At 42.9% G+C, this 15039-nt stretch overlaps 1 protein-coding gene across 3 annotated transcripts in view; it reads left to right on the top strand.

Annotated features, from left to right (window-relative positions):
* The window catches only part of npc1l1 (NPC1-like 1), a 48433-nt gene that overhangs the window by 1368 nt on the left and 32026 nt on the right, over nt 1-15039 (top strand). For all 3 annotated transcript variants that reach the window (XM_062049601.1, XM_062049602.1, XM_062049600.1), the window contains exons 2-9: nt 4626-4787; nt 4890-5801; nt 7943-8236; nt 8321-8544; nt 8621-8721; nt 11977-12149; nt 12276-12404; nt 14536-14718. In XM_062049601.1, the coding sequence (XP_061905585.1) occupies nt 4626-4787; nt 4890-5801; nt 7943-8236; nt 8321-8544; nt 8621-8721; nt 11977-12149; nt 12276-12404; nt 14536-14718 (2178 nt within the window). The remainder of the gene's footprint in view (nt 1-4625; nt 4788-4889; nt 5802-7942; nt 8237-8320; nt 8545-8620; nt 8722-11976; nt 12150-12275; nt 12405-14535; nt 14719-15039) is intronic.

The following is a 15039-nucleotide window of genomic DNA, read 5'->3' as shown; positions in this document are numbered from 1 at the left end:
TCGCACCAATTCATACAAATTCAACCAATCCCCTTGAACTATTCTACGGTCTCTCCAATTTTGCCCAATACCGCAATTTCCCAGTACATTTTCCTCAATCAAATTTGTTCCCAGCAGCACACAAACGCATCACAACTGTCTGACCATTACCAGCCGCAACTTTTAGGCCAATCACAATCGCAAAAAAATCCCAGGCAGATGTTTTAGTTGGTCTGGTGTAGAATTGAACTTGAAAAGGGTTTCAATGACAAAAAAAAGCTTGTGATAATGTGTTGTATCAAATGATATTGAGATAAGAACTGTATTTGTATGCATTAACAGAGGTAAAGTTAAAGTCCCAACGATGGTCACACACATTCGGTGTGGTGAAATTTGTCCTCTGCATTTGACCCATCCCCATGTTCTGCCCCTGGGAGGTGAGGGGAGCAGTTAGCAGCAGCATGCATCGCGCTTGGGAATCATTTGGTGATTTAACCCCCAATTCCAAACCCTTATGTTTTCTTCTGTTAAAAGTGAAATACATTTATCAAAAAAGATTAAATGCTTTATTGACACACATTGTTTTCAGGCATTTATAGACCACACAAAATAATGTGGCCCACAGGCCTTCAGTTTAACGCCTGTGCTTTAGGGGAAATAACATTATAGCTTTAGTAAATCTTGCTTCTAACTGCAAATATACATCATTTTCCATTTTTGGTATAAGAAAATTGGAGTTAAGTATTATTTAAAAATGCTGTAGAAAAAGGCATGGGTGTAACAGTTTCGATGTATCCCATTGGGCACTGTATATGTTTATGTTATGATTTGTTCAACAACATTTCCAATGTTAGCTCATATAAAACTATGTATGACAGTGATTCTCAAACTGTGGCCAAATAATCACTTCATTTAAGTAGTGTTTTGTTTTCCTATTATTCAAACACAGTGTTACTGTTCAAACTGTGTGTAATGTTACAGTGACTTAAAAATATTAAAATATACTTGTTAAATCCTCTCTGAGCTGCCACCTTACCGTGGTAGAGGAGTTTGCGTGTCCCAATGATCCTAGGAGCTATGTTGTCCGGGGGCTTTCATGCCCCCTGGTAGGGTCTCCCAAGACAAACAGGTCCTAGGTGAGGGATCAGACAAAGAGCAGCTCGAAGACTTCTATGGGAATGAAACAACAAAGACTCAGATTTCCCTCGCCCGGACGCGGGTCACCGGGGCCCCCCTCTGGAGCCAGGCCCGGAGTTGGGGCACGATGGCGAGCGCCTGGTGGCCGGGCCTGTCCCTATGGGGCCCGGCCGGGCACGGCCCGAAGAGGCAACGTGGGTCACCCCTCCAATGGGTTCACCACTCATGGGAGGGGCCGTAGAGGTCGGGTGCATTGTGAGCTGGGCGGCAGCCGAAGGCAGGGCACTTGGCGGTCCGATCCTCGGCTACAGAAGCTAGCTCTTGGGACGTGGAACGTTACCTCACTGGGGGGGAAGGAGCCTGAGCTAGTGCGCGAGGTAGAGAAGTTTCGGCTAGATATAGTCGGACTCACCTCGACGCACAGCAAGGGCTCTGGAACCAGTTCTCTCGAGAGGGGCTGGACTCTCTTCTACACTGGCGTTGCACGCAGTGAGAGGCGACGAGCTGGGGTGGAAATTCTTGTTTCCCCCCGGCTCAAAGCCTGCACGTTGGAGTTCAACCCGGTGGACGAGAGGGTAGCCTCCCTCCGCCTTCGGGTGGGGGGACGGGTCCTGACTGTTGTTTGTGCTTACGCACCAAACAGCAGTTCAGAGTACCCACCCTTTTTGGATGCGCTCGAGGGAGTACTGGAAAGTGCTCCCCCGGGTGATTCCCTTGTCCTACTGGGTGACTTCAACGCTCATGTTGGCAACGACAGTGAAACCTGGAGAGGCGTGATTGGGAAGAATGGCCGCCCGGATCTGATCCCGAGTGGTGTTTTGTTATTGGACTTTTGTGCTCGTCACAGATTGTCCATAACGAACACCATGTTCAAACATAAGGGTGTCCATATGTGCACTTGGCACCAGGACACCCTAGGCCGCAGTTCCATGATCGACTTTGTAGTTGTGTCATCGGATTTGCGGCCTCATGTTTTGGACACTCGGGTGAAGAGAGGGGCGGAGCTTTCTACCGATCACCACCTGGTGGTGAGTTGGCTGCGATGGTGGGGGAGGATGCCGGACAGACCTGGCAGGCCCAAACGCATTGTGAGGGTCTGCTGGGAACGTCTGGCAGAGTCTCCTGTCAGAAAGAGTTTCAATTCCCACCTCCGGAAGAACTTTGAACATGTCACGAGGGAGGTGCTGGACATTGAGTCCGAGTGGACCATGTTCCGCGCCTCTATTGTCGAGGCGGCTGATTGGAGCTGTGGCCGCAAGGTAGTTGGTGCCTGTCGTGGCGGTAATCCTAGAACCCGTTGGTGGACACCAGCGGTGAGGGATGCCGTCAAGCTGAAGAAGGAGTCCTATCGGGTTCTTTTGGCTCATGGGACTCCGGAGGCAGCGGACAGGTACCGACAGGCCAAGCGGTGTGCGGCTTCGGCGGTCGCGGAGGCAAAAACTCGGACATGGGAGGAGTTTGGAGAAGCCATGGAAAACGACTTCCGGACGGCTTCGAAGCGATTCTTGACCAACATCCGCCGCCTCAGGAGGGTGAAGCAGTGCACTGTCAACACCGTGTATGGTGCGGATGGTGTTCTGCTGACCTCGACTGTGGATGTTGTGGATCGGTGGAGGGAATACTTCGAAGACCTCCTCAATCCCACCAACACGTCTTCCTATGAGGAAGCAGTTCCTGGGGAATCTGTGGTGGGCTCTCCTATTTCTGGGGCTGAGGTTGCTGAGGTAGTTTAAAAGCTCCTCGGTGGCAAGGCCCCGGGGGTGGATGAGATCCGCCCGGAGTTCCTTAAGGCTCTGGATGCTGTGGTGCTGTCTTGGTTGACAAGACTCTGCAGCATCGCGTGGACATCGGGGGTGGTACCTCTGGATTGGCAGACCGGGGTGGTGGTTCCTCTCTTTAAGAAGGGGAACCGGAGGGTGTGTTCCAACTATCGTGGGATCACACTCCTCAGCCTTCCCGGTAAGGTTTATTCGGGTGTACTGGAGAGGAGGCTACGCCGGATAGTCGAACCTCGGATTCAGGAGGAACAGTGTGGTTTTCGTCCTGGTCGTGGAACTGTGGACCAGCTCTATACTCTCGGCAGGATCCTTGAGGGTGCATGGGAGTTTGCCCAACCAGTCTACATGTGCTTTGTGGACTTGGAGAAGGCATTCGACCGTGTCCTTCGGGAGGTCCTGTGGGGAGTGCTCAGAGAGTATGGGGTTTCAGACTGTCTGATTGTGGCGGTCCGCTCCCTGTATGACCAGTGTCAGAGCTTGGTCCGCATTGCCGGCAGTAAGTTGGACACGTTTCCAGTGAGGGTTGGACTCCGCCAAGGCTGCCCTTTGTCACCGATTCTGTTCATAACTTTTATGGACAGAATTTCTAGGCGCAGTCAAGGCGTTGAGGGGATCCGGTTTGGTGGTTGCAGGATTAGGTCTCTGCTTTTTGCGGATGATGTGGTCCTGATGGCTTCATCCGGCCAGGATCTTCAGCTCTCGCTGGATCGGTTCGCAGCCGAGTGTGAAGCGACTGGGATGAGAATCAGCACCTCCAAGTCCGAGTCCATGGTTCTCGCCCGGAAAAGGGTGGAGTGCCGTCTCCGGGTTGGGGAGGAGACTCTGCCCCAAGTGGATGAGTTCAAGTACCTAGGAGTCTTGTTCACGAGTGGGGGAAGAGTGGATCGTGAGATCGACAGGCGGATCGGTGCGGCGTCTTCAGTAATGCGGACGCTGTATCGATCCGTTGTGGTGAAGAAGGAGCTGAGCCTGAAGGCAAAGCTCTCAATTTACCGGTCGATCTACGTTCCCATCCTCACCTATGGTCATGAGCTTTGGGTTATGACCGAAAGGACAAGATCACGGGTACAGGCGGCCGAAATGAGTTTCCTCCGCCGGGTGGCGGGGCTCTCCCTTAGAGATAGGGTGAGAAGCTCTGCCATCCGGGGGGAGCTCAAAGTAAAGCCGCTGCTCCTCCACATCGAGAGGAGCCAGATGAGGTGGTTCGGGCATCTGGTCAGGATGCCACCCGAACGCCTCCCTAGGGAGGTGTTTAGGGCACGTCCAACCGGTAGGAGGCCACGGGGAAGACCCAGGACACGTTGGGAAGACTATGTCTCCCGGCTGGCCTGGGAACGCCTCTGGATCCCCCGGGAGGAGCTGGACGAAGTGGCTGGGGAGAGGAAAGTCTGGGCTTCCCTGCTTAGGCTGCTGCCCCCGTGACCCGACCTCGGATAAGCGGAAGAAGATGGATGGATGGATGGATGGACTTGTTAAATCAAACCTCTACCTTGTTTTTAATGAATACTTAGGCCTACACTGTAGCATTTTAATGTTGGTAATTATTGTGGTACTTGGGGAACCAAGTGTTTTCTGAGGTGGTGCTTGGTGGAAAAAAGTTTGAGAATCACATGTGAGACCCATTTATGGTCCAAGTTTGGATCTCAAGCACAGAAAATGTTTGCTGAAAATGCAGAGCTATGACTTCCTTGAGCAGTTGTTAGTGTTCTTATTGTGTTTCTGCCTTTCCAGGTGCTGTCAGAGGCCCAGCATGAACCTGGGTCCTGTGTTTTCTATGAGGAGTGTGGCAAGAACCCTACACTGGTGGGCGCCCTCATCACCCCTATCGTCCCCTGTTTTAATTACAGTCCAGCCCGTGAGCTAACAGGAGAGCATTACAAGAAACTCAAAGAGGTCTGTAGGGAAACATGAAACTGGGTCAGTCGATGTTGACTCCCATGGGGGTAATACAGAGGTGCATTGTATGCATGAATTCATACATCTCTTAATCTTCAGGTGTGTCCAATGTTGGACAACGGAGAGGGCAACACATTTGCCTGTTGCTCCATCAAGCAACTGTCATCCCTTGAAAGGAGTTTGACTCTGTCCAAGTCTCTGCTGGTGCGCTGCCCTTCTTGCGCTGACAACTTTGCCCACCTGCACTGCATCAACACCTGCAGTCCAAACCAGAGTCAGTCGGTCAAAGTCACAAAGGTCATGAACGTCACGGCCCTGAATAGGACCAGAGAGGCCGTGGTGGCCTACCAGGCGTACCTCTCTACCAGCTTCGCAGATGCCGCATTTCAGTCATGTCAAAATGTCAGAATACCCGCCACAGGAGGCTTCGCCATCGGCACCATGTGTGGCCGTTACGGCGCCAAGTTGTGCACCCCCCAGCGCTGGTACGACTTTCAGGGAGATACGAGCAATGGCCTGGCTCCGCTGGATATCGACTTCCAACTCATTAAGCCGGGTGAAACAGAGGGAGTACCTGAGGGTGTGGTTCCTTACAGCGGAAGAGCCTTGAGTTGTAACCAGCTCACGCCCTCTGGAGGTCAGGTCTGCTCCTGTCAGGACTGCAAAGAGTCGTGCCCAAACGTTCCACCGCCCCCACTCCTGGCGGGACCCTTCAGACTTTTGGGCACGGACGGCTTCCTGGTCATTTCTATCATCTCGTTCTGCCTCCTGATATTCGCCTTCCTCTTTTTCCTGTTCGTCTCCTGTTTTGTGAAGTCACAGAATAAGCAGGTTGAACAGAGTGGAAAGAGAAAGAAGAAGAACCGAGACCAGAAGAGTAACGATGTGCCTCAGCGGCTCATTTGTCCTTCAGAGGTGACTTGCGTCGACAGGAACAGTATGGCTGCTCAAGCCTTCCTGAGCTCAGTGTTTCAGTCATGGGGAACATTCATGGCCACTTATCCACTCACGGTAAGTTTTTACTATTAATATTACAACCACAAATACTGAATTATTTTCTGTATTACGTTAACCTTTTATTGGCCAAGGAACCATATTTGGTGCTTTATGGTGTGTTTACAAAAGAGGCTAGTTGTTACACTATGGGACACTAATAAAATAGCTGTTCACTGTGCAGCCAAGATCCATTCAGTTACTGTGTAAGTGTGAGAACGAGTATATTGTTTGTCTTTAGCCCCTTTTCCAACATTTCCAGGAGCTTTACTGCATTTTCCAAAAATTTCCAGGAACTTCAAACCTTTATCCCACATATCCAGGAACTTGACCCCCTTTATCTAACTTCTCCGAGAACTTTACCCACTTTATGAAACATTTCCAGGAACTAACCCCCTTTCCAGTAACTTTTCCTTTTACAACCACATTTCCAGAAACTTTATTTATTTATCCGACATTTATAGGACCTTACCTCCCTTTATCTAACATTTCCAAGAACTAAACCCCCTTTTTTTAACATTACAAAAACTAAACCCCCTTTTCAACAACATTTGCAAAAATGTAACCCCCCTTTCAACCACATTTCCAGGAACTTAATCCCTTGATCCAACATTTCCAGGAGCTTAACCCCTTTATCCAACATTTCCATGAACTTAACCCCTTCATCCAACATTTCGAAGAACTTAACCCCCTTTATAAAACATTTCCAGAAATTTAACCCCGTTTATCCAGCATTTCCAGGAACTTAATCCCTTTATCTAACATTTCCAGGAATGTTTCTATTACCCGAGTAAAATTATTCTTGGTAATATGTGTGCCCAAAAAGGTTCATTATGTCTTCTTGTTAAATATACTTCAGTTTCTTCAAGTCAGACAAGCTTTTGGGTACCCGTACCTGGACCCCCGGAGGGTCGTTGGGGCACCACAGACGATCTGTTAACCAGCTCTCTCCATCCCTCTCTGTCCAGGTATAACAGATGGAATAATTAAATAAGTAGTAGGTAAACGTTTCCATCTAATCTACCTAAAAGATTGTCTGACGAGAAGAAACTAAAAAGTATAGGTAATCTGTGTGGTTTGCATTGTATTCAAATCACGCCCATTTTTAAGTGCCTTGGCTTCAGAAAAGACCCAAGTTGGTAAGAGGTACTTTTCCAAGGAAAGTTTGAAATATGATTTTTTTTTTTACCCAAGTATATTACTATGTTTTTTGTTTAAGAGTCCATGTAAATGAGAAAAGTGCAGTGGAATTATTGGTGTTTATTATGTACCTTATGTTTTTGTCTTTTGCCATGAAGTTTGTTAGACTTCAGCTCATATAGAACATCATGGATGGATTAATCATTTATAGTTAATTTCTCCCCATTTGACTTGATAATGGTCCGGATAGTAGAGTAAAGACTGTCGCCAAGGACGAACTTTTAACAAAGGTAAAAGATAATTGAGTATACATATTTATGTTAATTTATTAGTCCATACGTTAGCAGGCCACTTTCTGGTTTGTGGAAAGGGATGTTATAATAATTAATAACAATAATACCTGGGATTTATATAGTGCTTTTCTAAGTACCCAAAGTCGCTTTACATGTAGAACCCATCATTTATTCACACCTGGTGGTGGTAAGCTACTTTCATAGCCACAGCTGCCCTGGGGTAGACTGACGGAAGCGTGGCCAACGGCCCCTCCAACCACCACCTATCATTCATCATTCAATTAACCGGTGTGAGTGGCACCGGTGGCAAAGGGTGAAGTGTCCCGCCCAAGGACACAACGGCAGCGATTTTTTGATAATAAGAGGCGGGGAGCGAAACTGCAACCCTCAGGTTTCTGGGCCGGTTGCTCTACCCACTACGCCATGCCGCCCCCATTAAGAATGGACAGATTGTAGCGTACCATTTTGATTCTGTGGTGGACTGAACTCTTCTATCAGGGCCTCATGTGAATTTAGAAAGTAAATTATCTAGCTCTCACTTTTGCACTTTCAAGTTGGACGTAGGTAATGAAATAGGATATTGCTGATAGCTTGATGATGACATTTTGAAAGGTTCCCAAAAGTTAAGACGTCTTCTTGACTGAAATGTTTAATTTGCATCTTAATGTTTTGTCTCACATAGATTAGTGTTTGATTAGTCTTATTTATGTGTCGTCCTCTTCTAAGGTTCTCCTGGTGTCGGCCATCATTGTCGCCGCGTTCTCCGCCGGCCTCATGTCCCTTAAACTCACCACTGACCCGGTGGAGCTGTGGTCGGCGTCCAACAGCCGAGCCCGCCAGGAGAAGGATTTCCATGATAAACACTTCGGTCCATTCTTCAGGACCAACCAGCTGATCTTGACAGCACCGGGCAGAAAAGGGCACATTTATGACTCTTTGCTCTTTGGGTCGCAAAACTTTAGCGGCCTTGTATCTAAAGAGCTCGTCATTGAACTGCTGCAGCTCCAAAAAAGAATACAAGTAAGCTCTACAAATTAGTTTCTACATCTTTTTAGCATTTCCAAACTTCTCCACACAATTAAATCCTGAATTACATTTTTCTAGAACATTAAGTTTTGGTCAGAGGATCTGAACCGCACAGCAAGTCTGAAGGATGTGTGCTTCGCACCGCTCAACCCTAACAACCCGGCCCAGTTTGACTGTGCAGTCAACAGCCTGCCACAATACTTCCAGAACAGCCTTGATAACATCAACGCCAAGGTGAACATGACTGAGCTGGGGGTGACCAAAGAGGTGGACTGGAGGGACCACCTTATTTACTGCCTCAAGTAAGCACTCTTGATCATCGAGCAAGACTCAACCTGCGAAATCATTTGCTTACAGACTTTTGTATGTCCTCCCAAGCTCACCTCTGTCTTTCAAAGACATCACCGATTTAGGAATGAGCTGCATGGCCGACTACGGAGCTCCAGTCTTTCCCTTTCTGGCCGTAGGAGGCTACAAGGGTGAGAGACAAGTTAGATCAGGGAAAGCGTTTGTCTAAAATTTGGTATATTCTACATTCATCTTATTATCTGACGGTATGAACGGTAAGTCTTGTAGTTGATACATACTGTAAAAACAACAAACTGCAGGGTAAAGGTGCACCTTTCGAAACCAAATATATACTTTGAAAAACATGGTCAAGACTTATTGTGTACAGTACATAGATAGTCTTAGTCTTCCACAAGTTACATTGATAGTCAACTTTGTTAGCCACCTGTTCTGTTGCCTGTGTATATTAATAATGTTCGGTGAACCAACATCTGGTTACTTTCCGCAGCCTGCTGAGTTGACCACAAGCCCATCCATTCATTTTTTTTGGTACAGTTCCCCAATATTAGGGTCAATCCAGTGTCCATATCAGCGTAATTCCGTATTGTCGTGCAAAGTGCCAACACACACACAGTCACAGTAATGTTGCAGTTTTTTGTGGTCTGTGTTTAGTGGATTTGCCTTTAGAGTTCTGATCTGATGTGCCAATTTTGCGATATTTTGATGTTAGCTTTTTTAACTAATTGCCGATTGTCTGCTAATTTGAGCGCAAGCTGCAACGACCGCTTCTAAAGTAAATAAATATCAGGTTCTCAATCATATTTAAATTTAGGGAGGATTATGCCCCCAATGGGAGGACATGTCAAAGAATAATTGAGAAGCATTGCACTAGGCCAGTGGTTCTTAACCTTGTTGGAGGTACCGAACCCCACCAGTTTCATATGCCCATTCACCGAACCCTTCTTTAGTGAAAAATAAGATGTTTTTTTTTCAAATTCAAGACAAAGTTGTATGTTTTTGGTAACACTTTAGTATGGGGAACATATTCTCAGTAACAAAGACTTAACTTAGAGTTTTTTGGACACTAGAGGAACATATTCCAAGTAACAAAGACTTAATTTAGAGTTATTTGGTTAGGGTTAGAGGGTTAGGGCCAGGGTTAGAGGGTTAGGGTTATAATAATGCCATGCCGAATAAGGCATTAATAAGTACTTAATAATGACTAGTTAAGAGCTAATATGTTACTAACTTGCATGTTAATAAGCAACTAATTAATGGTGAATATGTTCCCCATACTAAAGTGTTACCATGTTTTTTTTACTGATGCACAAAATGAACCGTGCATGAACATCACCTTGTTCAAACAACAAAACCAACACTGTGCATAAACTCACAACAAATTATACATCTGCAAATCAGTGTGACTTCTGCTGTTGCCATATCTGTAATACGCCGATAGGGAGAAGTTTTTATTTACACGATGAGTCGGGTGTGTTTTGACCTCCGCCGAATCCCTGAGGCAGACTCACCGAACCCCTAGGGTTTGATCGAACCCAGGTTAAGAACCACTGCACTAGGCTAATGCCCTGTATGTTTGTGTGCCTCGAACTGGAAGCATTCTTACCCACAAGCTGCTTCCTGCTGTCCTTTGCATCCTGGGAGACACAACCTTCACAGACATGTGACCAGATAGTAACACTTACACAGTATATCTTTCTCTCAGTCTCCAAAAAGAAGGAACTAAAAAAAAATGACTGAATAAAAATAACAAAATATCGACCCAGTGATGTCCAAACCTACTGGTGGATAGAGCACAAGTCACCGTTCTTTGACGTCACGTAGGGCACTATCAACCAAGCAGGTTCAGGCAGCCGAGCTACGGCGGAACAGCGCATAACGTTTTCGAAAAGAAAACAGTAAAAAATAAGGACTTTTATATAAAGCCATCTTGGGAGTAACGCGATCGGTATTTTTATGGACCCCAACAACGATATCGAACTTTAACTGTGCTCAAGTGTTTTTCTTTTGGACAAAACCCAAATTATTTAAATGGGAGTCATAGTATGTACTGTACACTGCAAAAACTGAAATCTAAGTAAGATTAAATATCTCAAATAAGGGTGATATTTGCTTATTTTCTGTCTGATAAGATAATTCTTCTCACTAATCAGATTTTATGTTAGAGTGTTTTACTTGTCTTAAGGGTTTTGGTCCTAAATGATCTCAGTAAGATATTACAGCTTGTTGCTGAGATATAATGACCTATATTAAGTAAAACATGCTTGAAACTAGAATATCAACTGTTGTAAAGCTGTGTCATCAACACTCACAAGTATAAAACTACTTTTTTAAAGTCATAATTTCTTATTTCAAGCATGAAAAAAAATCATGATTTTGACACAATTGTGTCTCATAATTAAAACGGATTGACTTTTCTGTTTTATTTTCAATGAAACAATAGAAAATACATACTCATATAGTAGTACAGTTGGCACAGTACAGTAAACTGACAGTTAATATTGAAACATTTAACATGTGACATTTCTAACAATTTTGAACAGAAATAGTTCATGCACATTCAGATGAATTCTTCAAAATTACAATTAAAACATTTTTGGCCAGGGGCCGGGCTGTATATATGTGCACTAATTGACTGATAGAGCACAAATTTGCCGCGATGATGTCATGTTATCGATGGAAAAATGCATTTTTAGACCATATGATTTGCCTGAGCGGCTAGGAGACCCCGAGAGTAACAAGCTGTTGCCTTTCCATTAAGAAAAATAAACTAGTTTTTAGTATAAGTTTGCTGGTTTCAAGAAATGTAATGCCGAGCGCATATCATTATGTCAAGATAATGGCACTAGCATTTCCTTAATTTAAGAATATTTTTCAACATATTGAGCAAAAATGTCTCTTTTTTTTTCTATCAAGAAAAGTGCACTTGTTATTAGTGAGAATAGACTTATTTTAAGGTATTTTTGGGTTCATTGAAGTTAGCTAATTTGACCTGTTTTGGAAAGTCTTGACAAGCCAAATTTTCTTGTTCTATTGGCAGATTATTTTGCTTAGTTCAAGTAAAATACCCTTAATTTATTTTTATTTTTTCTTGTTTATGAACACTGACTTTTTGTAGTGTAGCGTTCAATACCACAAATTCAATGCATCATCTGGTTTACAAAAATACTAACAACTTCTAAATTTATGAGATAAGCTTTATAAAAATGTGTTATCGGGTTTGCTGTAGTTACTCGCTACAAAAACATTTTTAGTTCTATTATCTATCGTTGAAGTATCCAATTGGGACTCAAATCGGATCGGCTCTAAGGCCAAAAATGTGGATGAAGACATCCCCAGTATTCATACATATTTTTTTTTTAAAAATACTCTTATGATACACCAACAATGCACCTCATCCAGCCATGTTGTAAAATTGTTCCTCCCAGGTGATGACTACACTAATGCAGAGGCCTTCATCTTGACCTTCTCCCTCAACAACTATCCGCGGACTAACGTCAAGTTTAACGTGGCCTTGCAGTGGGAGAAAGAGTATCTGAAAATTGTCCAAGCCTACCAAAGAGACCCAACGGCCAACTTCACATTTGCATACATGGCAGAGGTATGGAAAATCGGGGATTCTCACAGTGAGAAAATTGAACAAATAGTCACTAGTGCTAATGTTGAAGTAGGAAATCAAAGAGACTGTTATTTTTCGAGACTATATGACTTGTGCTAAAACCCACAGAGGTCTCTGGAGGACGAGATTAATCGCACAACAGCAGAGGACATTCCCATCTTCATGATCAGCTATGCTGTAATCTTTGTTTACATCGCTGTTGCATTGGGGGAGTACTCATCATGGAGGCGCATACTGGTAAGACATGAATATTAAACTTAGACTTAGACTTAGACTTAGACTTCCTTTTTATTGTCATTCAAATTTGAACTTTACAGTACAGATAAGAACGAAATTCCGTTACATTAGCTCATGGTAGTGCAGGATAAAAAAGCAATAAGGTGCATATATAAATAAATAAATAGGTTACTGTACAGATAAATATATTGCACTTTTTCATATGCATCCACGTTTATGGATGTATGTTATATTGTCTTTTTTATTCCAGCGAGTTAATACATTTTGGGGGGAGTTGAGGGGATAAAGAGTCTTATATATAGCCTTGTCTACCGAATTATACACACACATATATATATATATATATATATATATATATATACATATATATATATATATATATATATATATATATATATATATATATATATATATATATATATATATATATATATATATATATATATATATATATATATATATATATATATATATATATATATATATATATATATATATATATATATATATATATGGTCGAGGTTTCTGTGGTTTATCCGTTATATAACCTGCTCAGTGGCCTTGTGGTTAGAGTGTCCGCCCTGAGATCAGTAGGTCATGAGTTCAAACCCTGGCCAAGTCATACCAAAGACTATAAAAATGGGACCCATTGTCTCCCTGCTTGGCACTCAGCATCAAGGGTTTGAATTGGGGGTTGATTCACCAAAATGATTCCCGGGCGCGGCTACCGCTGCTGCTCACTGCTCCCCTCACCTCCCAGGGGGTGAGGGTGATGGGTCAGATGCAGAGGATAATCTCACAATGCTCAATACCGGGGTAGAGCGGAATATACGTTAGGTCAGGAAAAAACATGGAGGCTATGTCATCCCTACAAGCCTGTTTCGCAGGTTTCCTTGCTCTTCAGGGGATTTCCCTGAAGAATCCCAGAAGAATCCCCTGAAGAGCAGGAAAACCTGCAAAACAGTCTTGTAGGGATGAAATAGCCTCTGTGTTTTTTCCTGACCTAACGTATATATATATATACATATATATATATATATATATATATATATATATATATATATATATATATATATATATATATATATATATATATATATATATATATATATATATATTTATGTATATATGTATATATATGTATATATATATATATATATATATATATATATATATATATATATATATATATATATATATACATGTATATATATATATATATATATATATATATATACACATGTATATATATATATATATATATATATATATATATATATATATATATATATATATATATATATATATATATATATATATATATATATATATATATATATATATATATATATATATATATATATATATCAAAGTTTACTTAGGCCTTAATCACAAATGTCTCAAAGGGCTGCACAAGCCACAACGGCATCCTCGGCTCAGATCCCACATCAGGGCAGGGAAAAAACTCAACCCAATGGGCACAATGAGAAACCTCATTGGAGGGGACCGCAGATGTATATTGTCAGGTTCAAACACTGATGACATCTATTAAACAAAACAAGAAGCAAAGAATCAAACAGAGACAGAATTACATTTGGCTCAATGAGGAGAAACGCGTACACCTGTACCGTTGAACAGTGTCACCACGCTCTGACGAAAGATTGTACGCCTCCTCTTTTATTTGGACATTCCCTGATTACATGGTAACAGCTGTTTCTAAGGGAGGGGGGTCGTAAACAGCCATAGCCTTTGTTACAAAACAGTTTAAAGAAAAGGTCGTAAAACAGTTCAAAGAAGAGGTGCCTGGAGCTTGTTATATATTTGTTAAATATACTTGTTAAATAAACCCTCTGCCTATTCATTTAATTAATACTTAGGCCTACTACACTACTGTATTGTAATATTGGTCATTATGGTGGTACTTGGAGAGCCAAGTGTTTTCTGGAAAAAAACGTTTGAGAACCACTGCCATATCGTGCTTAACTCTGCATGCTGGACATTATGGTTTATGGTGTAAGTTTATTTCAAACACGCATACAGTTTCCAGTTTCTCGTTACACCACGTGTCAAGTTGCAATACAGACCATGTGATCCAGTAAAAAAAATTCACAAAGTTTTTTGTCTCCCATAGGTGGACTCAAAGTTCCTCGTAGGTCTGGGTGGGATCTTAGTGGTCGCATGCTCGGTGTTGGCTTCCATGGGCTTCTACTCCTGGATCGGTATTCCTTCCTCGCTGGTCATCCTGCAGGTCGTGCCTTTCCTGGTGCTCGCTGTCGGAGCCGACAACATCTTCATCTTTGTCCTGGAATACCAGGTGTTTATCTTTTTCTAAGTGGTGGATCTGCCATCTGATGTGTTTTTATTGTTTTTCTACAAAGTCTGCAATACACTGCAAAAACTGGAATCTAAGTCAGATTAAATATGTCAAATAAGGGTGATATTTGCTTATTTTCTGTCTGATAAGGTAATTCTTCTCACTAAGCAGATTTATTGTTACTGTTTTACTTGTTTTAAGGGTTTTGGTCCTAAATGATCTCAGTAAGATATTACAGCTTGTTGCTGAGATTTTATGACCTATATTGAGTAAAACATGCTTGAAACTAGAATATCAACTGTTGCAAAGCTGTGTCATCAA

Source organism: Entelurus aequoreus, linkage group LG06 (genome assembly GCF_033978785.1).
Source record: "Entelurus aequoreus isolate RoL-2023_Sb linkage group LG06, RoL_Eaeq_v1.1, whole genome shotgun sequence".
Classification (NCBI taxonomy): Eukaryota; Metazoa; Chordata; class Actinopteri; order Syngnathiformes; family Syngnathidae; genus Entelurus; species Entelurus aequoreus.
Note: the sequence above shows the minus strand (reverse complement) of the source record. Positions and strands in the feature narration are given on the sequence as shown.